This window comes from Mus musculus, chromosome 16 (genome assembly GCF_000001635.26).
Source record: "Mus musculus strain C57BL/6J chromosome 16, GRCm38.p6 C57BL/6J".
NCBI lineage: Eukaryota > Metazoa > Chordata > Mammalia > Rodentia > Muridae > Mus > Mus musculus.
Genome location: NC_000082.6, coordinates 38,742,220 through 38,769,054, shown reverse-complemented (window position 1 = coordinate 38,769,054; position 26,835 = coordinate 38,742,220). Strand labels below are relative to the sequence as shown.

The window sequence follows — 26,835 nt, the reverse complement described above, 5'->3', positions numbered from 1 at the left end:
ATTTTCTTTAAAAGATTTATTTATTATTATTTTATGTATGTGGGTATGTATTTTATGTATGTATCCATCCAATCATCTCTACCTGTTCTTAACTGCTGTGCATCTCTCTAGTCCACTCTTCTGTTTTCAAGACGTTTAAAATTACAGGTACTGAAATGAATATATCATTGGTCTAAATTAATAGTAAAAAAACAAGACCAAGAACTGGAAGTTTTTTCATATTTTACTACAGAGATACTCTATAGACATTATCAGTCATCACGTGGCTTATAAACTGCTCATTCATACCCTACATGTACAAAATCATTTTATAAAAATGCTTTAAAAACTAATAGACAGTGTGTTCTCTGGTGGGTTATTACTGGCAAGAGCCTCTCAAGAGGCTGGGTACATTCAGGGTCGGGTGGCCACAGGCTGGAAGGTATTTCTGATGAGGCGGCATCCACCACAGAAGATTGGTGGCAGCAGCCAGCACGGGGACCGCTGCCAGTTCACTCCACACTCTGTCCTTAGCCAGCTCTTTACGGTCGTGTTTGTGGCATCTGATTCTTGACTTTGCTCCCCTCTTCTATGGCTTTCTTCGAATCTGGAATCCACCACTTCGCAGATGGCCATATAGGATACACTGAGTTACAGAAACATATCTTAGTACCTTTCTGTCTTAGATGGTTCTCTAAGATGCTTGGGGATTTTGTTCTCCGCTTTTTGATCACATGGTACATTGCTGAAGTGAATCCTGTAAGGATACAGACCGCAAGGTGACTTCATCACATCCTCTCATCTTTAGTCCTTCAAGTACGTGTGTTACAACACTTCACAGCCATGATTCAAAACAACCAAGAAAAGCTGTCTTGTTACTATGGTTCTACATTCTACATAACCAAGAGCTCTGCTGAGAAAATGGAAAAATTTCAGCCTAATAATTAGTTGGAACAAGTTCTTAACGTTGTGCTACTATGGAAGTCTCTAGGCCAAAATTATTACAGTCAAATCATCAGTCCTGAGTGTCATCAAAAGCTCCGGGTCACGCAGCAGTCCAGAAATCCACTGTGATGTTGGCATATAAAGGGTTGTGCTCCACAGAGAGTAATCTGTAAGAACAACTCGATAAGCCATCTGTTTTCCAGACCCGGGACATCTGTTGCAACAGCTTCATTCTAAAGATAAAAAAGAGCAAATGAGAACATGGCGTGCATCCCATTGCTATCTGTCCTGCCCCAAAGTGTTCTCATACGTAGTTTTATAATTTACTATACCTGTTGAGTTTCTTATTGCCAAAAATAAAAGGTGCGTTCCTCACAGAACAGGCAATAATGACAGCCAGGTATTTGTGGATCAAATCCTACATCAAATAATGATAGCCTGGACCAACAGTGATAGATCATTGTCTCCAATGCATTCCTATCTACAGAACAGAGGGACTACAACAACCACTGATAGGAAAGGGGTATGTGCTGCCCACTCGGAACAGGTCCTTGGCTAAACATCAGGGGATCTCTGACCATTCCACTATTGTAAGAAGAAAGTTGTCTATGACAGGAGGGTACATAGTTTTCATAAGGGTCTAAAAAATGTGTGTGTCTATCTGTCTGGGTCTGCATGTGTGTATGCATGAATGTATGTATATATGAGTGTATGTTTGTGTATGTATGTATGTATGTATGAGTGTGTGTAGGTGTATGTGTATATGTATGTGTGTGCGTGTGTACAAGAGGATAAGGGTCTTACTTTGTGAAAGACTCTAGGGAGGGACATTGACAGGGTCAGTTTCATTGAAGCTTAAAAGACATGCAGTTCACCGAGTGAAGAAGGAAGGGAAGGATGCTCTAAGCAAAGATTTTGTGGTCAAGGGGTCACAGATAGACAAAAGAACAGAATGTATTTGAAGAAGAATAAGCCACCACCGTGGCTGGAGCTGAGAAACAGGGGTAGGAGCTCAGCCGTGACTGTGACAACATGTGTGGATACCAGAAGCACGGCACTGAGCTGTATAATGTCAAAGGAGAAAAAACACAGTATGACTGCACTTACACACAGCTGGAAATGTGCAAAAGTGATCCCTATTTTGTTAAGGAATATAAACATATGGAAAACAAGAGAGCCAAGAAACAGCCTAAGGAATGACCATGTGACAGAAGCAGTTATTGTGAAGTTCAGGGATGTGTCACCTAGGGCACGGTGAGTGTTAGGAGGAGGGTGAGGGTCTAGGAAGGCCACATGGACACACCCACGGGGTCTGTCTGGGCCTCCAGATGGTTTATAGTTTTCATACCACTTCTAAGTATTCTTTTGCAACTATTTAATAATTAACAGACAGAAAAATGCACGCCTGTTGATAAATACTGAAATGACATGGAAAAGTCTGCTCTTTTAGACCTGTGGCCTCTAACAAAAGAGCTAAAAGATTTTTAACACTGTCTTAACATGTAGAAATTAATAAAAGGCCAAAATAATCTTGAACATTGCTTTTCAAAGGAAAAAAATATCAGAACAAAACCCATCAATTCTTCCATCAGAGCCACAAACACACAATGTGTTTATCTGTTGGAGTTCCTCAATGAAACCTCTAGGCCAAAGGAGATCATACTCATAATAATGCAGATATCATTTCTGTACCATGCTGAGCAAGCCAATGCTTTTTTTTTTTTAATGAGTCCTTACTAGACAATCAGAGAAATCTAATAAAAAAATTGGATAGGTAGTAACAAAATGAAGTCTTTTGTTATTATTATTTTAGGCATGATAATCGTACTCTGGTTTTTTTTTTTATATTTTAAGGACACACAGATGCTATGACAAAGAATTCAGCAGGTAGAAGAAAAGGTGGGACAAAGCAGAGGAGCCCAGAGTTTACGATCCCTGAAATAAGGCTCCAGGTACTACTCTTTCTAACTTTGGGCTCTGCTTTTAAAGCTCCTTTGTAAAAAGCTTTTAACAAGGTGAACCAGCCTATGTGATCAGTCCAGCAATGGTGTGTTAGCTACACAAGAGACTTGATACCCAGGTTGACGCTGGTCTGGGAATCCAGGACTTACCGGCCCATGTTCACCTCGTTGCCTTTGTCTCTGGTGTGGAAGATCATGGTGTATTTGCCCACGTCGGGCTTGGGCCGGGATATTTTCATTTTATGGAGCTCAACCCTAGAAGAATAATGAAATTCATTTTTTGAACTCTATCACATTGATCTACCATTGAGTACTTTAAAAGAATCACCTGCAATTAAAAAAAAAATTACACACACACACACACAAGGAGGTTGGCCAGTGTGGTGCTATTCATGGGCACAATGATTATCTTTGAGACATAGTCACTGTCCTCTTTCACCAAAGTGCCACCCAGACACTTAGCAGTCATAACCTCTCAGGACAGAATAAGTAAGCAGTATATATGACAACCCTATGGGATTTCTAAAAATAAATAAATAAATAATAAATAAATAAATAAATAAATAAAAGTGGTGCAAATTTTCAGCATCCTAGTTTAAAGAAAGGTCATTCAAAAACTAAAAGAATCTTCCCGTGGTAACACGCATCCGTAATTCTAGCAGGTTGGGTGGCAATGCTAATCAAGGGCATGAGGATCTGTGATAAACTGAGGCTAGCCTGAGCTACACAGTGAGTTCCAAGTGAACCGGAAGTGCTTAATCTAGACTGGATTCAGGCATTCACAGACATGGAGGTTGTGTGTGGAAAGAATAAGACACAGCCATGTGTAGGTGTGAGGAAATTATTCTCCATTGTCTTCGGTGGCTCAAAAACTTAGAAATAGCATTTAACACTTACGTAGCGGAGAAATGCCAATTTGAAGTTAATTACTCTTAAAATGAGAGGAAAGGACCTGATAAAATATTAATTTATTATGCATCCTAAGCAGCAAGACAGCCGAGTCTGCTGGGATCTATAATTAATAATGCTATCTCATCACAAGGAAAGCAATGACTGTGTAAAGTCATAATCTCGGCCACAAACCAAGGTTCCATCTAAGCTCTGTGCCTGACAACAGCATTGAGTCGGCTCGCTCTACCAGATCTTGGCCTTGTCTATAAATGAGACTGGTGACACAGAATGCATTTCAAAGGCTCAAACAACAGAATTCACTTGGAACATGCTTTACAAACTGTAATAAATACTGTAGGAGAGAAGATGGGTGGTGTTCAATATTAGTCAGCAAGTCTCAATCAATATTATGCTCCATCCTTCCTGGTTTATTCAGTGCATTGGTGGAAACCTGTTCTGAGGATCACGATGTCTCATGGAGGCAGAAGAGAAAGACAGAAAAGCAAAAAGACATGGCGAGGAAGAGCCCCCACACTCCAGAATCTGGCTGCCTTTCCTACAGACAGAACGGAAACTTCAGCACTGCTGATATGGCCAAACTTGCCTGCAGAGATAAACAGGGTTTTCCTACAGATACTTCAAACTAGGATGCTAAAATCAACAGTGTCCATGCAGGGACAGAATGTGTAAATCCTCAAGTTTTCTACCTTGACACTCATCTCTCATCTGTAAATCTAAATAACCCACATCCCCAAACCACCCCCAACTTCATTTACAAAAGAAAAATTTTGGAGAGAAATAAATAAGCCAGCTCATAGGTCTTTGAACCTTATTGTAGGCCTGGAAAGATGGCTCAATGGTTAAGGGCTCTGATTGCCCTTCCAGAGGACCAGAGTTCAATCCCCAGCAACCACAGGGTGGCTCACAACTGTCTCCAGTCCCAGGCGAAATCAGACTCCCTCTCCTGCCCTCCGCAGGCCCTGCACATACACAGTGCACAGGTATGTCTATGCAGACAAAACATTTGTAGGCAAAAAATAAAGACTAAAAAAAAAAAAAAAAAAACGTGAAACTTTGTTGTAATTTACACCCTTTAAGCAATCTATCTCAGAAACAGGACCAAGTATGTGTGCATGTGTGTGCACATTCAAGCCATGTAAGACAATGAAATATAATTTTCCCTAGAGAAGTTCACACCAACACGTATATCTTATTCTTTCCCCCAAAAGACCTTTATATCTGTGAACTCCTGCACCCAAGTATGTAGTAAAAATGCCTTTGGATAAATTCCAATTCTGCTTCCTGCTGGCTTGTCCTGAAGTTCTTCTCAGCCATGAGCAGCGATCTCTGAAAAGAACTCTCGAGGCTGCTGAAGGTGAACCCTTCCCCTGCTGACAAAAACAAAACTTAAGGTTTCACTCTCCCTTAAAGCTAAGAAACTGTGGGAAAGGAGACAGAGATGGTATGTAACCATTGCAACTATCTACTGCTCGCCCAGCTAAGCAGTACAAGGGACTTGGGGAAAAAGGAAGTACTGGCTTCCTCTAGCCCTTCCTAACCCTGACTCTGTATGATCAGCAGCTTGTGTGACCATGATGGTGACTGCTGGGGTCTGGGTGACATGGAGCCCTTAGGCAGGAAAACCTTCCTCTTTCAGAAACACGGCAAAAGGCTCTCTGCCCGAAGGGGCCAAGGCTAAGCAGCATGAGGCCTAGCTCCTTCACACCAGCCTCCTGGGTGCTTGATCGTGGCATATCTGTCAATTCAGATCTCGAGCTTAGAACACACTTTCTAAGCAGCATCAGGAAGAGGGAAAAGGTCCCCTGCTGTCTGCCCAGGAGGCCCTTGGGATCACAGCTCTGACTTATGGGCTTTTGAATAGTTAGGAATTTCTGGGCAATGGGTACATCTTTACCATCAACACACACACACACACACACACACACACACACCCTGGCACCATTTAAGCCCAACTCTGCAGCCTTAGGACCTGCTGGCCTGGCATGTCCAGGAACTACACACAAGTGCGGGTTTCCAGGTCAGCCCTGAGAGCAGAGCCCCGGGAAGGTCCCTTCTCTGCTGTTCACCTGAGTCTGAGGTCATCGTCTTCTCCTCCCCATCCCCAGTAGTTGTTAGAGAATCCATTCACCTTGAGAAACTGTTCCCTGCTGAGGGCAGTGACACCCCCAAAATATTTACTGTAACGCAACCTGGAGCAAAAGAGAAAACAGAGAAGTGACATTTAGCACAAAGCCCCTCTGTTCCCCCTCTGGTTTCGGGGGCTAGCATTCCAGGAACCCTTGGGAGATGGTTCACCTCCACCCATTTCAACTATCTACTCTTGCCTCATGTCTCCCTGTACTGCTGGCCTTTGATCTGCTGTTGGGTGACCCCACTAAGTAAGGTGACCCACGTGCCTGTTATCAATAACACTGGTATTCAGTATTGCCTTAAATGTGAGTGAGAGAATCCATCCCATGTAAAGGCTGCTAAGAACACCAGGTATGTTCAGCATCAATGAGTCTCATGATAAATATACTCCCCCTCCCCCTTTCTTCTTAGGGTAGAGAAGAGGTGTAAATCAGGAGACAGTTCCAGTCCGTGCTTTGATTGTGCTCACTCTGCAAACCACCATCTTAAGAGTCTGCTTTCTACAGAGATCAACAGGCCACCCCCACTCGGCTGAACTGCGGGCTTGGGCAATCAGATGGAATGCAGTGTCTTTCATGAAAACTGAGTATGAAGAAAATCGTTTGGTTTTGAGAGCAAGACAATGAATTTATTCTTAGGCTAAATTTGAGACGTTCCTAGGGCTTATGCCAACGGGCAATGGAGGAAGGGTTCACGTTCACAAGACACCTGTGCGGAGATAACTCAGCAGCTGTGAGTACCTGAAGACCGTGGAGTAGGAGACACCTGGACGACTATAGAATGAGCAAGAAGAGTTGAACATCCGCTGAACCACTGTTAAGACTAATAAGGAGAAGAGGAAGCCAAAGGCCTAGGACAATAGGGTGGGAGGAATGTCAGAGAGTAGCTCCCAGGATAAAAGGACTCTTATCCCACTGACCTGTCAGCAAGCTGGGCTAAGGCTAACCCTTAATACAACTCTGGCATCCTCCCAAACTGCAGCTGGAGGGAGCTACTAAACAGAACCATGTGACCACAGAGACGATTTCAAACTTTTCACGGACTTCAGCCAACTAAATACCGATGTTTTCCAGACAAAAAGAAAACCCAAAAGAATGACACTCAATACACTGTAGACATTTCCAACCTAACACCTGGTATCCCCAAAGCTCCTCTGAGGTTGAGTGGTTTCTATGCTCCTCATACAAACTAGTCCCTATGTATCCCATAACAGTTAGAGATATAGTTATATTTATCAACTTTTACCATGAAAATACCTGCGGGAAACAATCTTAAAAGAGGGCAATTTTATTTTTGCTCATAGTTTCCTTCAGTCCATGGCCAGCTCGCTCCATTGCTGATGGGCCTGTGGCCAGTGAGAATATCACAGTGGAAAAGATATGGTTGGTAGGGACGGCTACTCACTTCATGACAGTTAAGACACAAAGATGAGGACGAGGAACAGGACAATATATAGTCCCTGGGGACACACTTCTAGTGACCCGCTTCCTCCAAGTCTAAAAATACCCACAACCCCAAATCTAAAAATACCCACCACTTCCCATTAATGTCATAGGATTATAAATCCATCATTAATCACTGATTTGGTCATTGCCATCATAATCTGACTGTCTCTGGAGATGCCTTCCCAGGCACCTCTGAGCTATATCCAACTGATCTTATTGCCCCCTCTCAGTCTAGTCAAGTTGAAAACCAAGACTGACCATCACGATCACATTCATGAACTTAACAATGAAGGGACTCTTAACTATCATAAAACAAAACAAAACAAAACAAAACAAAACCAAAAACAGCTACATCAGGGCCATGTGGATAGAAATAGTGGCCCCACATAACCTCCTAGGCAGCAAAGAGAAGTTTTTATGAGAGACCTGGCATGCATGCTCTAGAAGGGACTGCTAGTACTTACGATGCTCCAAGTAGCTAGCTGAGAGCACAGGATTACCGGGGGCCTTCCCTCCTAGAGCTCTGAACTGAACAACCCCAGGTTCTTAGGAACCACAGCCACAGCAAGAGGAGCAGGGTCTGGAAGGACCCAGATGTACAGATGAGGGAGGATACGGTGTGAGACCCTGGTGAGGAAGTGCGTAGGCTAAGGAGCACTGAGCCCAGCTTTGCTGTGGGGAGGAGCAGCAGATGCCTCCAGGGAAACCACAGAACTGCTCTTACCGTTGTTATCCAGCAAACGCCTCTGTGTGTACTGACTTTTGCTTTTGATCCTTTTTCTGGAAGAGGGTACATTTTAAGAGGCCCTCAAGTGAGTTTACAACTATATTTTAAAGGGCTGTAAGGTCCCCAGAATGAGGAAGATGGAGTCATACAGTTACAATGGAGTCCTTGGAGAAAGGAGGCGGGCACGGAGGAGTTATTAGCAACAAAATTCACCATGAATCTGAAACACTTGGGCAAGGTACTTTAACTTCCTGCCACTGAATGTGTGGCAGGTGAAAACATTTCCATTTGGTTTGGTTTGGTTCTGTTTCACAGTCCAGGCTGTTTATTCCTTTTCGTACCTTAAGCTACAAATTCATACAGGATTAGCTCCAGCAGCTCAGACTCCTACGAAGTGTCCAGCTCTGGGTGGCGCAGGCTGGTACTTTAGCTGATCCCAGGTGCCCTTCTCTTTGGCTTCCTTGACTTCTGATCCTTTTCCTTCACCCCTTCCAGGAAGCTGTCTTTGGTCTCAGAGTACTTGATATGCTCAAGTCACACATGAGTTCTCTTGGCAAGAACCTTGCCCTTAACTTGCTAGCTTACAATGATTCCCACAGCACGCTGGGTGGTGATGTAGACTCTTCCAGTTTTGCCACAGTCACACTTAAGGGACATTTCCTTATGAACAGTGCCCAGTCCCTTGATGTCAACAATACCAACCTCCTTATAGATTCGCATGCATGAGGCAAAAGGAACAAGTCCATATTTCCTACAAGGCCTAGAGAACAGAGACCCAGTGTCCCTCCTCTTCCTCTTTGTGATTGTAGGCGAAAACATTTCTTATACCTACACCCATGGGGCTGTTGGGACAATGAAGAAGCCAGAGCTCAGTGATGTTATAACACAGTGATACAGAGCTGCCATCAGAAGTCACGGAGACCCTGAAACTGAAATTGCCTGCCACCTGCAGCAGAATTTTGCCCAGGATAGCAATGGTAAGGAGGTGCCACAAAAGGGGCGGGGGGGGGGGGGGACTGGCAGGTGGGCATGTGCATGATCCATACAATAAAACTGGACCAAAGTAAGATCTAAGTCTGAAGGGATGGGTAAGAAGTACAAAGCAAATATAACTCAGTGGTGGAGAACCTGCATACTGCAAAGGCCTCATGTTTTTCTCTCGTCAGCGTGTGTGCACGCATGCACACACATACACACTCTGGGCCACCGTTTTTCTCCGAGCTTACATTTAAATCACAAGGTAAGCGTATTCGATTCTGCAAGGAAGACAAAGGCTTGCTGATGGTGTCTGGGAAGAGCAGCAGTGTCTGGCCAGATGTAAGGGAAAGTTAAACAGCAAGCTAGGTACAGGCCATCTCTTAAAGTGCACAGTCTCTGATGGAGGCCATGATGGTCACACCAGAGTGTAAGGTCAAAATCAGGTCCCAGTGGACAATTATCTCTTCATGCTGATGGCCAGGTTAACACCATGATACAATGTAGACTCTCTCAGTCCACAGCCTGTCCTTAATCCCCCCTCCCACCCACCCACCCCCCGCCACCTCCTCCCCTTGAGTAATTAGAAAAAGGAATGGGGCAGGAACAGAATGCCTAAAGTTAGGAGGTTAAGAGTCGGTCACAATTGGGCATGTAACCTGATGACATTTCCTCAGAGAAGGAGAGAACACCGAGGTTAAGTGGACCCTCACCTCTTGTTCCTGTTGCTCCTCCCAGCCTCATGGTCTAAGTACACTCCTAAGTGCACGTGACCTTGAGGTCGGGGGAGATGCTAAGTTAGAGAGGCTAGGGAAGATCAACCCGAAGCGCTGCCATCTGTGTGGGCACAGGGACCCTGACCTCCATGCTGACTGCAGACCTTCCAGGAAGGCTGCTTTCAGGTCACCTGTGCTCCTGCCAGCAGCCTCTCACGCATGGTCTGTAAGCAAACCTCAGAAGCACACTGCTGGAACTCTGGTGGAATCAAACTGTGATTTGTCCCGGGGACCTCACAAGGAAGGGGTTACGCTCCCACCGAAGAGGACTTCTCATGGGAGTCACAAAAGCATCCTCTTAAGTGATCCAAAGTAAGAGACCTACTTCGAAAGAGCAACACAGGAGCAAAGACCAAGGAAGTTGATCAAGAGTCGGTCAGTTTCCCTTTCTCGCTCTGCAGGGTCTGGCAGTCTCCCACCCTCTTTTCCAGGTTAGTTTTAGTTTCACACACACTTCCCCCTCCCTCCTCCTAACTGACTGCTTGCGGCTGTGTGCTCTCCAGCTCCACGCAGATGCCTGCATCTGCTTCTCCATAGGAACTTCCTGTTTCCTTGCACCAGCACTTTCTCTGCCTCTCCAGACTGGCCTCTTGGCCCCTAGCCTAGTGGCATAGCTCCACAGGAGTAGCAGGCCTTGGAGGAAGGTGACAGGGAAGTGTGTGTACAGTCAGCTTAATTTACATAGAGCTTACCTGCATCTGATACATCCCAGCCGGTTATATTTGACTAGGAGCTGGTATTAAATACAATTAAAGGTCATATTCCTCTATTGGGAGACAGCTAGAGAGCGGAAGGATGGATGGTGGAATTTCCCATGGCAGCTCTGAAAGGCAGGAACTTGTCCTGGATATCCTGGTTCCCAAGCAGTCTACGAAGGTGGACATGTGCGGCCCCGCCCTTTCCTAGAACTCTGGCAAGATGTCCCCAAAATAGACAGGATGTTCAATTCAAACACTGGCCTAGAGGGCGCCATGGAATTGTCTGGGAGAGGAAATCAAGCTGGATGGGCAGGTTATTAAAGTTCTCCTGTGTGGGAAAGCCTGTCAAGTCCCACCACAGGTACTGCAGGGCGGGGGGCCCCCACAGACACTACAGGCCGCCCCGTACAATTGCGTGGGTCACATTCTTTCTCCTGCCCTTTCCCTTTGTCTTTGTGTTTCTTGCCAAGGTTTTGGGAGACCTTTTTTTTCTCCTTACTTTATCCTTTAACTGCTGCTCTGCACATTAAGGGAAAATGGGCGTCTTTCCCCATTTCTCGCCTCCCTAACTCACTCCGGACACCACATCATGGCCTCGCTCGCTCGCAGTAAGTACGCCGCCCAGCCAGGGCCACCTTACCTGTAGCCCGTGCTGTTCCGGCCCACCACCAAGTGCTTGGGCTGATCACCGCAGGTGTAGAGGTTGAAGTCATTCTCAGGCACCAGGTCCACGTCGTGGAATACGAAGCAGTCCCAGTTCTCCTCCTTGAGAGCTTCCAGATAGCCCACGTTCAGGAGCTTGGCTCGGTTAAACTTTTTACTTCCCGTCTACGGAAAACACACGTGAAAATGAAGAGTTCCAAAGAAAAGTGCTCTCCTCCACCGCCATTTAGGAGTGTTATATTACCTCTGCTTATTAGCAAGACAACATACTCTAGGGTCTAACAGAGGAAATGCAATCATAACAAACAAACCATTGGGTTTGGGCTTTGTGTTTCATGCATATCTATATTCTATAATTTAAAAGCATCCCGTTGGGCCTAGCAAGTTGTCTGATGGTGGATAATTTGCTTAGGTGAAAAGACTAAAAGTCCAGTAGATTGGTTGTATGAGAGTAAAGTTTGTTTCTGTTTTTGAGACATTTCTCCAAGCTGGCCTGAAACTCACTGCAATTCTCCTGCCTCAGACTCCCAAATGCTGGGATAACAGAATGAGCCATCCTCTAGCTGCATATGTAGCAGAGGATGGCCTTGTTGGCCATCAATGGGAGGAGAGGACCTTGGTCCTGTGAAGGCTCTTTGCCCCAGTGTAGGGGAATGCCAGGGCCAGGAAGCAGGGAGTGAGTGGGTTGGTGAGCAGGGGGAGAGGGGAGGGGAGAGGAGATTTTCAGAAGGGAAACTAAGAAAGGGGACATTTAAAATGTAAATAAAGACAATATCTACTAAAAAAAAAAAAAAAAAAAAAAGAATGAGCCATCAAACCTGGTCAGAAAACAGCTTCATTTTTAAAGAATAATTTTATTTTTCAGTGTGTTGTGTGGGTGCATGGTGTGTGTGTTTGTGTGTGTGTGTGTGTGTGTGTGTGTGTGTGTGCTCGCACACATACTACATGGGTGTAAGTGGCCTCTGAGGGCAGAAGTGGACATCAGGTCCCAAGATCTGGAGTTGCAGGCAGTTGTAAGCTGCTGGAAGTGAGCTAAGGATCTGAGCTTTGCCCTCTGCCAGAGCCTGATGTGGTCGAGTTGCTGAATCATCTCTCCACACATTCCCACACATACGTAACACTACTCAACAGTACACTTAAAAGTTAACAAGATGGTTTTTAAAAAATGAGAAAGTAGCTGAGATAATTTTTACGTGGTATTCTTTAGCACCAAAAAAAAAAAATGCAATGTAGTTTTAAAATACAAATAAAAATAAAGCAACAGAATTGTGCACTTCAATTTATTAAGAGGCTGGAGCTCGTGTGAAGTGTTCTTCTAAGCTCAGTTTTTAAAGGGTCTTAATGGATTCCACAGGAAGCGACAAAGCCCCTAGAAGGTTCTTGTCACAACAGTTACTGTTACTGCTTTCCTGTCGGCTGCTGGCTGAGCTCCAGCTAACCCTGGGCACTGACAATGAACTTCCAAGAGACTAAGCTAAGAACTTGTCAGGAAGCATGAGGAAACTGTGCCCTATCAACCGAGAAGGCTGCTGCTAATACTTCTAAGCTACTTAAAACTTTCTTGGAAATGGCTCAACAAAATCCTGTTACAACACTAATGACAGAGGCTATTCCTTAATACGGCCTGTAAGATCATCAACATTTAACGTGCTACATGACACCAGGACTTTTCAGTACCACTTTGCTCAAGGCTAGCTGAGTGCTGTAAAAATAAAGTCTCACTTGACAGCTTATCATAACAAAATCATAAGCGATTCTTTGAAGTTACAGCAGCAGTTTCCTAGAAAGAGTAACAAAGTAGGCATGTTTCTGTTCATAAAGAAAGAAAGAAAAACCAACAACACAGCACATGCCTATGTTCTCAGTACTCAGGAGGATCGAGAGTTTCAAGCTAGCCTGGCCAAGAAGGAAGGGGAAAGCGGGGAAAGGCAGGAAGATGAAAGAAAACAGAAGAGATGATAAAAGAGGGTCTTAGGAAACGGCCACACATGCCTAACAGCCTGGGTTTAACACCCAGAACGAACATAGAAAAGCCACATGGCTCTATAACCAGACAAGGCTCCCAGTACAGAGACTGAACACGAACCCAGCCACAAATCTTTCAACCTCTAATCTGTCCTGCCCACATGGTGTGTTGGGGTAAAGGTGGTGCAGAACTTGTGGGAATGGCCAACCAATGACTGGTTCAACTAAAGTTTAAATTAAAAAAAAAAAAAAAAAAAAAAAAAAAGCCAGATGAAGTGAAAACCCCTGCAACCCTGTGATAAGAGGGAAGGTGGGAATAGGAGGACTGCCTGGAAGCTGTCAGATACGCTAACCTGGAGTATGCAGCAGCAGAAATAATAAGAGAGACCCCTCACACACACACACACACACACACACACACACACAATCTTTTGAAAAGGAAAACAAACTAAAAATAGTGCCATATTTTGGTAGCTACCATCCAAAGTTAGAAGTCAGACTCAATAAATCGCCGGGCGTGGTGGCGCATGCCTTTAATCCCAGCACTTGGGAGGCAGAGGCAGGCAGATTTCTGAGTTCGAGGCCAGCCTGGTCTACAAAGTGAGTTCCAGTACAGCCAGGGCTACACAGAGTAAACCCTGTCTCGAAAAAACAAAACAAAACACACAAACAAACAGACTCAATAAATCACAGTTTTAACCAATGTCCTTAAAAAACAAGATTAGTTCTAAAACAGAAGAAGTGGGCTGGAGATGTAGCTCAGTGGGTAGCGTGCTTGTGGGCACCCACAGGGCCCTGAGTTCAACCTCCAGACGATCCACTAGTGCCGATGCTTGCCTGCAACCCCAATCTGGGGGAAGCAGAGGTAAGAGGACGAGAAATCGAAGCTCAGCCTCTGCTGTGTTTCAGACAAGCCTCGGTTACAAAAGGCCCTGTTCAACACCAGACAAGAAGCCAGAGGAGCTGGCGGGGTGGCTCAGTGGTTACAGGCAACTGCTGCTTGTGTAGAGGACATGGATTTGGTTACCAAAATCCACAAGTCGGCTCACAACCAGCCAGAATTCCAGTTCCAGGGAATCTTCTGACCTTGGTGGAGACCAGTTATACACACGATTCACTTGCATACGTGCAGGCAAATGCATATATACATATATATGTGTGTGTGTGTGTGTGTATACATATATATATATATATATATATATATATATATATATATATACATATATATATATACATATATAATAAATCTTTAAAAAAACTCCATAAACTTTTATTTCAAGTCCTAAAACTGGACACAGATAGACACATAGAGAGGCACTGATTATGAAGTCTCTCATAAAGCATACACTACACAGAAGATCCAAGGTGCTGGCCATTCTACCTAAAATTGGTATCATCAGCTACTACATCCACTATTAAGTAAGCAGCTAATGACTTTGCCCATACTCTTATTAGAGGGGTTTTTTGTTTGGTTGGTTTTTGGGGGGGTTGGGTTTTATTTTTGTTTTGTTTTGTTTTTTTTTTTTTGGTTTTTCGAGACAGAGTTTTTCTGTATAGCCCTGGCTGTCCTGGAACTCACTTTGTAGACCAGGCTGGCCTCAAACTCAGACATCCGCCTGCCTCTGCCTCCCGAGTGCTGGGATTAAAGGCATGCACCACCACGCCCCCAACAGACAGGCACGTTGCTTCCTGCACAGACTCCAGGGTCCAGGGAAGCCCACCCTCACCTGGTGGATGATATAGATGCCGTAGTCCAGCTGTTGCCTCTGCAGGAAGGGATGCAGGTGTTCCAGCAGGTAGATCAAGTGCTTCTCTCTGTTCCTGTGTGGAATGAGGATGGCCACCCGCTGCAGAGCCTTACATTCCTCAGGGTGATACCGGCCTCTGGACACTTTGGGGTTTTCAGCCTCTATTTCCTCCAACGTGAGGTCCGGCTTAAAAACGAGCTTGCTCTGGCCTCCTGCAATCAACACCAGACACATGGTTGTAATCGGAGCCGGGGCACGGAGCTCTGGGGTTTACACAGCTGATTCGGATGAAGGCTTGGCCCTCTGCCTGTAGCCCCGTGAGGACCACAGGTCCTACTGCTCTCTGGATGGAAGTCTCATGAGCCGTACACAGAGCACTAAGACAATGGCAGCCTGCTGACAAAGCAAGTAACTGGTGTGTAAGAGCATTTCCCGTTCCTGGCCAATCAACTCTGGCTTCATGATCTTTTTTTTTTTTTTTTTTTTTTTTTTTTGAGTGAGCCACGCAGACTGCCCAGCCACTTCACCACCCACTAATGATCAGGGCAAGACACAGTAACTCCTCTACCAAGAAGGATGGAATATGAAAGCCAAGAACATTCTACAGACTCCACCTCCTGCGTGAGGCCCTCTTCCCACTTCTGCCCTACACTCCTCATGCTTAGGTCCCTGTGGGCGAGGCACCAGGAAGAAGCTAAGCCCACCGGACTCCCTAGCCAGGATGACAATGGCCTACACTCCTCTCTCACCATGCCAGGGTAGATGTTTTCAGTTAACACAGCATCTGCCGGTGAAATTCGAGGCTGTCCATGGTAATCAATCCTGAGCAGGGCTTCGAATATCAGACTGAAGTAAGTAACCCCCTTTTTCTGACCTGAATACAAAGGAGAGGCTGGCCAGTAAGACAGGAGGCAGAGTTCTGCTTAGGAACTGAGATAATCTCCTCTGTGCCCTTTAAGATCCCACATACATTAGACAGGCTTTATATCTGCGAGCTGCTAACAGGTTGTACTAAACTCCTTCATCTCCAAGTGGCCTCTCTCAACAGTCTTAGGCATGCTAAGACAGACATGCTGCAGTTCCCACAAGCAGGTTACGAACAACAGGCCTATGAAGAGCCCCAGGCCACTCAGCAGACCTCTCTTCTAGTGTAGACGACAGGAAGCCATAGCTGCCTGTCTTGAGGGCAGCTGGACTACACAGCTAGAATGACAGACCCCCACCCCCACACCGCCTGCTTACTGTGTCCACAGAAAGACTGTGACTTAAGTGGCAACACAGCAGGTGTAGCACACAGGTACACCCCGGTACCTACTGTCTTACAGAGACAGTGAGAACCACCACGTGGGGGCAGAACAACTCCAGACTGGTTGACTTAATATAGTATGGATGATAAAATTATTAATTATTAATTATTAATCATTAATTATTAATGAGAATCGACAAACTGGAATTGGAACAGAATGTTCAGTTGCTGCGGCCACACACAAGCCCATGCGTCCTGTCTGTCAGGTTCAAAGGCCCATGAGTCCTGGAGTCAGGATATGGAATGAAAGGAGTAAGGGCCTCACAAAATTCTTGGGATATGCCATATTTTTTTAAACTGGCATGCTGACGCCAAGGTAGAGCTATTTTGCAAAACTGAATTATTATTCTACTATTCATACTTTCCCATACACCAGTGAAGTAACTTTTTGTAGTACTTACAGAACACAAACAGCAAATACTTACTGAGGTTTGGAGACACCGAAGGGCAGTTAGCAAGCTCTGGTTTTTTCGTGGCCCCATCATGGCCCAGAGTTTCTTCATTCCCCAAATGTATGACCTTGTGGAAACTAGCCATGAAGTCCTTTGCCTTGGGGATCACTTGAATAGCACCCACAAAGTAGTTGCTGGTGGCCCACCCAACCACCGTCAGGCACAGGGTAAAGAGCAGCAACAATCGTAATCTGTAGGAGAGGTGATAAGGTGGGTTGCAGCCCATGTCTCTTAGTTTGTGAGTAATCTGTATCTCTGTTTCAGCTGGAGTGAGGAGGTTCCAAATTGTACTTTTCCAGTATGACCGGGGATCTGATGGCAACTCATGAGGTAATGTTTGCCACTGCTCAGCAGTTCTAGCCCAGAGATCACTGAAAGACAATCACAACGGATGTATTATGAGTGGAAATCCTGTCCTAAAATGACAAGACCTCAGTACTCATTAGAAACCCAATCCCAGCTGAGCTGCGGTCTCGGTGAGATGCTAGCCCAGGGCAGAGCCCAACAGAGTGTGGTGGGGTGGGACAAAACACAAGGGGACCCAAACAGAGGTTGTGAATAGTCTATGAGAAAAAAAAAAAAAGAGTCAAGAGCAGGGACTTGGGCTCTCTATCACTTATGAGCCACGTGACCTATGCCTAGTCACTTCATCAAGCATCCTTATCTTCCCTGAGCTCCTTTATCTGTAATGTGGGGGTAAAATGATACCTACCTAGATAATATCTACCTTCCTACAGAGCTGGACTAGCATAGAAATACTGACCGGCCTCCTGGTACACACTAAGTAGCCACCAAATAGTGACCATCATCCTCACTGCTACATTAAAGAGACTGGTCCAGGAATGGCCAATGCAGATGTACTGGCAGCTGCCTGGACCGCCACTCTATCAAAGGTGTTTCTCACAGGTGCTAAATTGTCCTTGGTTTCATACTTTAGTACCATGAGGTGGACTTAATACAAATTCATCTCCAAGAGGTATTATGCTCTTAGTTATTAACAACAACAGAAAATCCAGCTTTTCGGTGTACTTAGGGCCCACCATCTACACCAGTACATTCACTAGATGGTAAGGGTACTTGTGGAGGGCCTGTGGGCTGCAGCTTACAATACCCCCACATCCTTTCTGCACCCTCAAAGTCACAGTATGCCTCAAATCCCAAACATCTTACCAATGAAAACGTAGCGAGTCCTGAAGCCAGACTCTGTTCATTTCCATAGCCAAACAGACTGTCTGTGCTATGGACCAACAAGGAAATACGTCTGATTATATCTCAAGTGACAAGAAAGGAAAAGCCAGTACAGTAAGTATGTATACCACCCACCTTCAGGGCCTCCCAGAGCTGGCTCCAGCCCTCCCTGATTGGCAGCTATAGCTCCCTGTGTACACGAAGAGATCTGTCTGTGGGGTGGCCCAGGGTTCATTGCAGGCTTGTACTTCTTAAGCAACTGCAGAGGCTGTAACCTTTCCATCTCAGCCTGCTTGGCGGTGGTAATAAAATCCTGTGACTTGGCTTCTCCCGCTTCTGGGGGCTTTCTGGAATTTCTCAGATTGGGGTTCAGTGTGGTTAGCCTCTTGTTGAGGGCCCTTGTACTGGTTATACCCCTAATGGCTTTTCCTTGGTACACAAGTATACACACAAACACACACACACTCAGAGATTAAAATCCAGATCTCATATCTCTTGTTCTTTTTATATGACTATTAATTCCAGCATGAAGGCTTAACCTACATGACCCACTTTAATAATAACCACTTACCCCCTTATAAGTTTAAGTGCCCTCTATAAAACTGATGGCACAGAAGAAAGTTCAAAGGCAAAACTTGTTTCTGTGAGAAATGGGGGTGGGGGTTTCTTTTAGAACACCTCTGTGTGAGAGAGATCTCCTACCCTCTGCCTGTCGTAGAGGTGACCAGAGGTTTGGAGACAACCTCTCTCGGCATGTTCCCCTAGCTTAGATAAAACTTGGGAGGGCCATTTCAGGGAGCTGGCTGAGGCTGTCTCAGGGTTGGGTCCTGAGTCAAGCACAGGCACAAGAAAACCCACACAGGGGAGCAGAGAAAATGGCAGAAGATATTGATATTGAAGCAGTGCTTGAAGCCTCTTACAGGAAGACTTGCCTAACGATACCTCACTTCTACTCCCATGAATTCACCTTTGATTCCAGTGTGAACTATCAATCATAAGGATGAGAACAAGTGCTAACGGCCATGAAGAACGTAACAAAAGGGGGGGTGGGGGGGGCAGCAAGAGCAGAAGTCATAGTCTTGGGAGAGAAAGAAGCAAAAGTAAAGAGTGGAAATGAAGTAGAGACAGAGAAAGGAAAAAGAGCAAAAGCCAAGAGAGGAAACGAAGTAGAAGCAAAGGAGACGAAGCTACTCAGGAAGTCAAGATAGAAGATTCTGAGGCCACCACAGAAGTCCCTACAGAAGCCGTTCTGAAGCAAAAGTCCATTCAGCAAAGACCCGAGCCCTGTGAGGGAACCTATTGATAATCTCACTCCCAAGGAAAGGGACGCAAGGACAGTTTTCTGTGTGCAACTGGCAGGAAGAATCCCACCAAGACATTTAGAAGAATTTCTCTCTGCAGTAGGAAAGGTTCGAGATGTGAGAATGATTTCTGATAGAGATTCAAGACGTTCCAAAGGAATTGCCTATGTGGAATTTGTTGATGTCAGCTCCATGCCTCTAGCAACTGGGTTAACTGGCCAAGGAGTTTTAGGAGTGCCAGTCATAGGCCGGGCATCACAGGCAGAAAAAAAAACAGAGCTGCTGCAATGGCAAACAACGTACAGAAGGGAAATGCTGGGCCTATGGGGCTCTACGTGGGCTCATTACACCGTAGCATAGCTGAAGATATGCTTTCTGGGATCTCTGAACCTTTCAGGAGGATTGAAAGTATTCAGTTTATGATGGATAGTGAAACGAGTGGTTCTAAGAGATGTGGAGCCATTACATTTGGCACTGATTCAGAACGTGCCAAAAAAGGCTTTGGAACAGCTTAATGGATTCGAGTTAGCTGGGAGACCAATGATAATTGGCCATGTTACTGAACGAACTGATGCTTCGAGTGCTAGTTCATTTTTGGATGGTGATGAACTAGAAAGGACAGGAAATGACGTGGAAACAACTGGATGTCTCCAGTTCACAGCAAGACTTGCGGAGGGTACCGGTTTGCAGATTCCACCAGCAACCCAACAAGCTTTGCAAATGAGTGGCCCTTTGGCGTTTGGTGCTGTGGCGGAATCCTCTTTTCTTACAGATTTGCAAAGACAACTTTCCCACCTGACCAAAGCCTCGGCTCTAGCTGCAGCTCTCTCTGTCCTACCTCATGCCACACAGTGTTTCCAACTTCCTAACATGGTTAATCCTCAAACAGAAGAAGAAGTTGGACATGAGACAGAGATTAAAGATGATGCCATTGAAGAATGTAATAAACAGGGAGGAGTCATTTATATTAATGTTGACAAAAATTCAGCTCAGGGCAGTGTGTATGTGAAGTGCCCATCTATTGCTGCCGCTATTGCTGCTGTCCATGCATTGCATGGCAGGTGGTTTGCTGGTAAAATGGTAACAGCAGCGTATGTACCTCTTCCAACTTACCACAACCTCTTTCCTGATTCAGTATTACCCAAACACCTCCTGCATTTCCAGAACTGCAAGGGGTTTGCTGACTACCACAGTGAGTCATGTGTTATCAGAATATTAGCCAAGTTAATCCTAATCATACCTCTGATGGAGTACAGATACCTGTGATAATAATTTCCAGTTTTCTTTCAATGGGCATATAATACATTTGTAATTAGAAGTATATAAAACTTCTACTAATACCTTTGTAATCAGAAGCAAAATGACTTTTCAAACAAACAGTATCCCCAGGGCAGGTGGCCCCTGGAAGGGGACCCCGGGGAAGGTGCCATCGGACTTATTTGTACTATTAACTAAGTAAGCTTGATGCTCTCCCTCTTCCTGGGGCCATTCTCCTATATAATCAAGACACTGATATGGGAAAGGACAGGGGAATCCTCAGAGAACAAAGTCATGAAGGAGTTATTTTAGGGCAACCCTCACCCACCTTCCCAGTCTAGAAATCTGCCATAGAGTTTGGTTTTTTTGGTTTGGTTGTTTGTTTGTTTGGTTGGTTTGGTTTTTTTTTTTTTTTTTTGGTTTTGTTTTGTTTTGTTGTTGTCTTGTTTTGTTTTTTGAGACAAGGTTTCTCTGTGTAGCCATGGCTGTCCTGGAACTCATTCTGTAGCTTAGGCTGGCCTCTAATTCATAAAGATGCCTCTGCCTCCCGAGCTCTGATATTAAAGGTGTGTGCCATGAGCAAGCTTTCCCTTCCCTCAATGCAATGGGTCTGCTCTGAGCACCTGCCAGTTCTGAGCACAGGCATGGACATTCACAGGCGCAGCGGACACCCACAGGCCAAAAGGGAAGTACTGCCCTTCTTTAGTTCAGTCTTCTCCCTGCCCTTAATGTCTACAGTTTGATTTTCAAACGTGCTCTCGTCGCCTCTTCTCACTCCAAAGAAGAGAAACACATGAAACGAGACCGGTAAAACATGGTAAAACATAGTTAGGAGACAATGACATAAGGGTTCATGGTCTTTGTATGTCTGTGTGTTTTTTAAACTTTCCATAATAGTAAAGATTATCTAATAAGGAAAGTAAACTATAACCAACAGCAACTGGGCATAAACAGACACCATTTCCATGCCTCCAAGGTGCCACGTTTATGCAATAAATGCTCCTGCACGGGATAGAAAGGCTATGATGGCATTCAGCAGCTGGTAGGCACCAAAATCTGTATCCTAAGCCCTCTAAGGCGACCCACAGCTACCACAGACACGGTGTGTGGGCACGTCACCCCAGGCACTTGGTCTTGCTACCTCGAGGTTCTCTGGGCAGTGCAGAGGAAAGGCTGATAACACTCTATTATGGCTCCCAAGTAGAAACATTTAATTTTTAAAATGTGCTCTGTATTTTAATCTACAGAATAAAATTAATTTCCATGAGTATATATTGACATAGCTGATCAAATAAGGAAAGGAATAGGAGACAAAAGATAATCTCTTTCATATAGGAAACTTCCAATTTAACAGCCAAGAAAGGAAAAAAAAAAAAAAACACCCCACTAAGCAAACATTACAGCAATCATTGCGTCAGTCTGGCTTCACCATAGGCATCAAGAATCAACTGATGAAGATTTGAGAATGAACAGTTTTGTGCTCTATGGTTGCAAAGACTCTCCCTTAAAGTTAACTGCAGTTGATAACTATACAGAGAAGCCAACATCACCTTTAAAAGGTTATCAAAAGCCAACATCACCTTAAAGAGGTTATCAGAAGCCAACATCACCTTAAAAAGGTTATCAAATGACCAGGTAAGACCTACTGACCTCAAAAACCTGTTACTAGTATTGAGAAATAAAGTCTGTCAGCAGTATTGAGAAATGAAGTCGAGACAGCGTTGATAAAGTCTCACTGCTGTGTAAAGGAATAAATATATTAGAAGCTACATGAACTTTCTGTATCATTTTTAAAACTTTTAAGCAATCTAAAATTAAAGTATTACAAAATGTTGTAAAAAAAATTCATAAAGTCAGAGACCCTAAGTATATCCCCAATCAATGCTTGGTAAATAACTGAATTCTCAAAAAGATTTGCAACTCTTTGTATTCGTGATGTCTCAAACCAAACTAACATATAACTTTCTAAGATATGCTATATGAACAGAACACAATTCAAGCCTACTGAAGAGAGAGATGCTATATTTAAAAAGGGAGAATGAAAGTGGTGGTGGTGGTGGTGGTGGTGGTGGTGTGAGTCTTTGATCCCAGCACTTGGGAGGCAGAGGCAGCCGGATCTCTGAGTTCGAAGCCAGCCTGGTCTACAGAGCGAGTTCCAGGACAGCCAAGGCTACATAGAGAAGTATGACCCTAGGAGAGGGTTAATAGTAGCAAAGACTCATAGCAGCACCCTCCCATTTACCTTTCTAAAACAACACTGGATCAAGCCTGTTACTCCTTCCCTCTGCCACTGACTATTGAACCGGGAGGGGCTGCTACTAAGCTGCACTGTGTGCATTTATCTCGGCCTTCTGCCCAACAGTGCACACGCTCTAGATGACCACCTTAGAAACAATCTGGCTCACAGTTTGATGTGTTTTGGCCCATGGTCAATTGTTTACGTGCTATGGTGAGGCAACATATCATGGTAGGTGGCATGCAGGAAGCAAAATGTCTTACCTCAAAGACAAAAAAAGAATGGAGAAAGAGGAAGGGGCAGGCACCCACTACCTCCTTCAAGGGCATGCTTGTGGCCCTGCAACACCCATTTTAAAACAAAAGTTGCTGGGAAACATGACATAAACTGAACTAGCAAGTGACTGAAGTTGTTTTATGGGATAGATGTTTACAGAAGTCACGAGAATTTCTGGTGAGAGATTTCAGTAGAGGCTCACTGAATATGCCTTCCCAAGTCTGTTTGCAGCTATCCGATAATTCTGCAGTGGGTCATAGGAGTCCACTTCTGTAGCCATCACAGGTCAGGTCTACCAATGGTCCTAAGGGCTGGTAAGCTCTGAGATAATTTGGGGAAAAAACAAACAAACAAACAAACAAACAAAAAGAAAAAAAGCAGGCAGCTCATGTCTCAAAATGTTAGTTCAACTTCTTATCAAGTGTATGAGTGTTTCCAGGACCCTGATCTGGATTTTCTGAGTGTATCTGACTTTTACTTAAAAACACTTCTCATCTGTGGCTCCAAATGTGCTTTGGTCAGCTCTCTGGAGGAGTGGACAAAGCTATAGGTTTCTGTATTCCACACCAGAACTGATAGGTCCAAAGAGCTACGTCTGAGACCCGGGCTGAAATTTAAACAAGAGGTGACTCTCACATGCTGTGAAGTCTCAGACCCAAAGAAGGAGAACAGACCTCAGATGGAACGGAACCCTGAGAGATGGCAATTGTCCTTCTGATGGAAAACAAAAAAGGAGTAAAAAGATATATGAAAATGGGATTTTTTTAAAACACATTTCACTATATATAACTCTTGATTACATCATTCAGTATACAATCAGAGGAGATTGTTGTATTGACGTCCACACTGCCAAAATAGCAAAACCTTGAGATGAACTCAAAAGTTAATAACAGGGATCTGATTTCATCAATATCACATCCTAGAGCACATGTTTTCATTAAAAGGTGTTTAAGGGGCTACAGAGAGAGTTCAGTCAGTGAGGTGCTTACCACACAAGAACCTGATGTTATGCTATAGAATCTCCCTAAAAGCCAGGCATGGTGACACCGGCTTTAATCCCAATGACACAAATGTTTGTTCCCCAGCCTTCTCATGCGCATGTGCACATAAGTATGTACCCCCAAAAAATGAGTGTTTAAAAGACCCTAACTACGGAGGAAGAGCTTACCATAGCCAAGTAAAAAAATAACATGAAAGTGTATACGCAATCCCAATTGTGCAGTACATGTGTTCATGATAGCAACCTGTACAAAACAGCAGAAATAGTCACTGAGACAAATTTAAGGAAGCTGTGTTTCTAATTCACTGTTGGTATGGCTCATTACCAGAAACAAAGCTGTTATAAATAATTTTTAAAAGTAAAAAATAACTAGTTGTCCTTTAAAATATCCTAAAATTTTTAAATGACATTATTATAGACAGGGGACAGTAATGATCAGTTGCATAAAGCTGGTGGCAACTTGATCAAATAAATGTTAAGAGGACCTGTTCTAAAAATGCCTTTCAAACCCCTATCTACACACATACTTTTATCCTCAGTGTGAGTGTGTGTGTGTGTGTGTGTGTGTGTGTACTTCAGCATTAGCCAGAGAAGCCTGTACTGTGTACCCTCTGTACTCTTCTTAAAATACCTATTCCTGGGTCCACACCCATTGTTTCAATGGTCTGGGGTGGAGCCAAGAAATTTGTATTTTAAACAGGAACCTGGGTAACTCTGATGGTCTTTAAAAAGAAAAAAAAAAAAAAATAGCCAGAAGTCGCCAATGGTTCACAGTTATAATACCAGCACTAAGACTGAAGCAGGAGGATTACCCACCCAGTTCCAGGCCAGTCTGGACTGCATTCATGAGTTCTAGGCTGACTTTCTTTGGATGGTCCCAGTATGGATAAAAGGACTTCCAAGAGACGTTTGTTTGGTGTTTGGTTCCCAAGGCACACACTATTACCAGCACAGCTCAGAGAAGGGACTAAATACCTATATCAAGTGGCACACAGAATGTAGTAACGGAGCCGCCGTTACGGCCCTCCCTACCTATTCTTCACCAAACAGTTCGGCATGGTCAGCAATTGATTTTGAGATGCCCCCGTCCCCCATCAAAGTTGTGGACCTCTCTCAAATGCGGTCAGGGGTTTGTGCTATTTCACGGAGTTTTCAGTGTCCACACAGAGGCCAAATCTGTTCTTAAAAATTCACTTTAAGAACAGAAGAAAAGAAAACCCCCAATGTAGGAGCTAGAGAAAGTACCCAAGAGCTGAAGGGGTCTGCAACCCTAATGGTGGAACAACAATATGAACTAACCAGTACCCCCCAGAGTTTGTGTCTCTAGCTGCATATGTAGCAGAAGATGGCCTAATTGGCCATCATTGGGAAGAGAGGACCCTTGGTCTAGCAAACTTTATATGCCCCAGTACAGGGGAAAGCCAGGGCCAAGAAGTGGGAGTTGAGTGGGTGGGTGGGGGTGGGGGGTAATAGGGGACTTTGGGGATAGCATTTGAAATGTAAATGAAGAAAATATGCAATAAAAAAGAAAAATCCTAAAGAAAAATGTCAAAATCATTATTACTGTTAAGAAAAAAGAAAAGAAAAGAAAAGAAAAGAAAAGAGAAAAGAGAAAAGAGAAGAGAAGAGAAGAGAAGAGAAAAGAAAAAAGAAAAGAAAAGAAAAGAAAAGAAAAGAAAAGAAAAGAAAAGAAAAGAAAAGAAAAGAAAAGACCATCAACAACGCAGTGTTTCCTTCCCAGGAGGTGCATTCCTCCACGCTCTGGCATGGGGGGGGGGGCGGGGGGGGAGCGGGGCCGGCAGCCTTCAACTCTATCTTGAATTTCACTTTCTCAAACTGAATCATATCTGACATTCCTTGAGTTTCATATATCCTCTGAAGATTCATTACACACACACACACACACACACACACACACACACCAGTTAATGAATTTTTTTAAATGAGACCGAGAGACCTTTTTTCAACTCTCAAATTACCACCTTCTGTCTGCTCTTTCATTACCAAACCACTGGGGAGATCAGCCCGCGCCCGGAGCACCCCCACATCCTCCTGCCTCCTGGCTCACTTCTGAACACTTTGCAACCCACAGGCACCAGACTTGGCTAATACCCTCCTAAGGTTACCTCCCCGCAAAGGCCTTCTCTAGATACTTCTCTCCCACACCCTTCAGCACCCGAACTCCTAACCAATCGCCCTTATCTAAGGGAAACCAGAAGATCCAGTGATGCAGATCCACAGACCCTGGAGGGAACAGGTGCCCGACCTACACACAGCAGGTGGGTCTCAAGCCCTTCAAACCCCATGTGAGTGCCCCTGGCTTGGCCGAAGGTATCTCGGGCCCTTTCAGGCATGGAAGTACAGATCAGATGAGCTGTTTCCCCAGGTGAAAGGCTGTCTGACCCTGACCGAGAAGGATGGGCCTTTTCCAGGTAGAGGCGCCGGGAGACGCAAGCACCCGGACGCGGGACGCGGCCGGATGCACCCTGCATCTCCCCGCTGCGCGCAACATCTCCCCAGCTCTGAGCTCTGGGGCGCCGGCACGGGAGCCGGAGCCCCGCCAAGGTGGGCCTCTGCAGGCCCCCAGCTCGCCCGCCGCTCGCTCGGCCGGCAGGACAGCAGCGCCGAGGCCTGAGCGCGCAGGCTCCGCGTCCGCCCGGCACCATCCCGTGGACCCACCCGGCTCACAGCCCGACGATGGCCGCTCGGAGCGCGCAGCAGCGGAGCTCGGGCCCGGCGTACTCACCCCGGACGCGGCCACCGGGAGGCCGCCCGGGGAAGGGGAGGTGGTGAGGAGCAGCCCCGGGGATCGCGCTCGTGGACCGCCTGCGCCGCCGGGAGGCGGCTCTGCAGCCCCGGCTCCGCCTCGCGCGCAGCGCCATCGAGGGGGCGGGT

General features: G+C 45.1%; 1 protein-coding gene and 1 pseudogene across 8 annotated transcripts; one reads left to right on the top strand and one right to left on the bottom strand.

Moving 5' to 3' along the window:
* B4galt4 (UDP-Gal:betaGlcNAc beta 1,4-galactosyltransferase, polypeptide 4) lies at window positions 1-26,835 on the bottom strand. 8 transcript variants are annotated; one of them, XR_003951807.1, is made up of 8 exons: window positions 26,620-26,682; window positions 18,006-18,217; window positions 16,656-17,053; window positions 14,904-15,136; window positions 11,189-11,376; window positions 5,926-5,986; window positions 3,036-3,140; window positions 206-1,157 (listed from the first exon to the last, which is right to left on the bottom strand). XR_003951807.1 is itself a non-coding variant. In NM_001285793.1 (7 exons), exons 2-7 carry the CDS (start codon window positions 16,906-16,908, stop codon window positions 1,025-1,027), a joined length of 1,035 nt encoding a protein of 344 aa, NP_001272722.1. In that variant the 5' UTR covers window positions 16,909-17,053; window positions 26,620-26,796; the 3' UTR covers window positions 1-1,024. The 8 variants fall into 8 exon arrangements, 4 of the variants coding, with proteins under 4 accessions (NP_001272722.1, NP_062778.2, XP_006522462.1 ...); NR_152434.1 differs by lacking the exons at window positions 18,006-18,217; window positions 26,620-26,682 and adding an exon at window positions 26,687-26,796 and having other exon boundaries at window positions 1-1,157; NM_001285793.1 differs by lacking the exon at window positions 18,006-18,217 and having other exon boundaries at window positions 1-1,157; window positions 5,864-5,986; window positions 26,620-26,796.
* Window positions 18,731-20,334, top strand: Gm15575 (predicted gene 15575; annotated as a pseudogene).

What these genes read in the sequence shown, in the direction of transcription:
- B4galt4 (XM_011245977.2), bottom strand. Translation starts at nt 17,899, where the DNA reads ATGGAAATGAACAGAGTCTGGCTTCAGGACTCGCTACGTTTTCATTG. An exon ending in GCATCTATATCATCCACCAG is followed by an intron (nt 11,377 to 14,903) that starts GTGAGGGTGGGC and finishes TGTTTTCCGTAG; the next exon opens with ACGGGAAGTAAAAAGTTTAA. An exon ending in CGGAACAGCACGGGCTACAG is followed by an intron (nt 5,987 to 11,188) that starts GTAAGGTGGCCC and finishes CTTTTGCTCCAG; the next exon opens with GTTGCGTTACAGTAAATATT.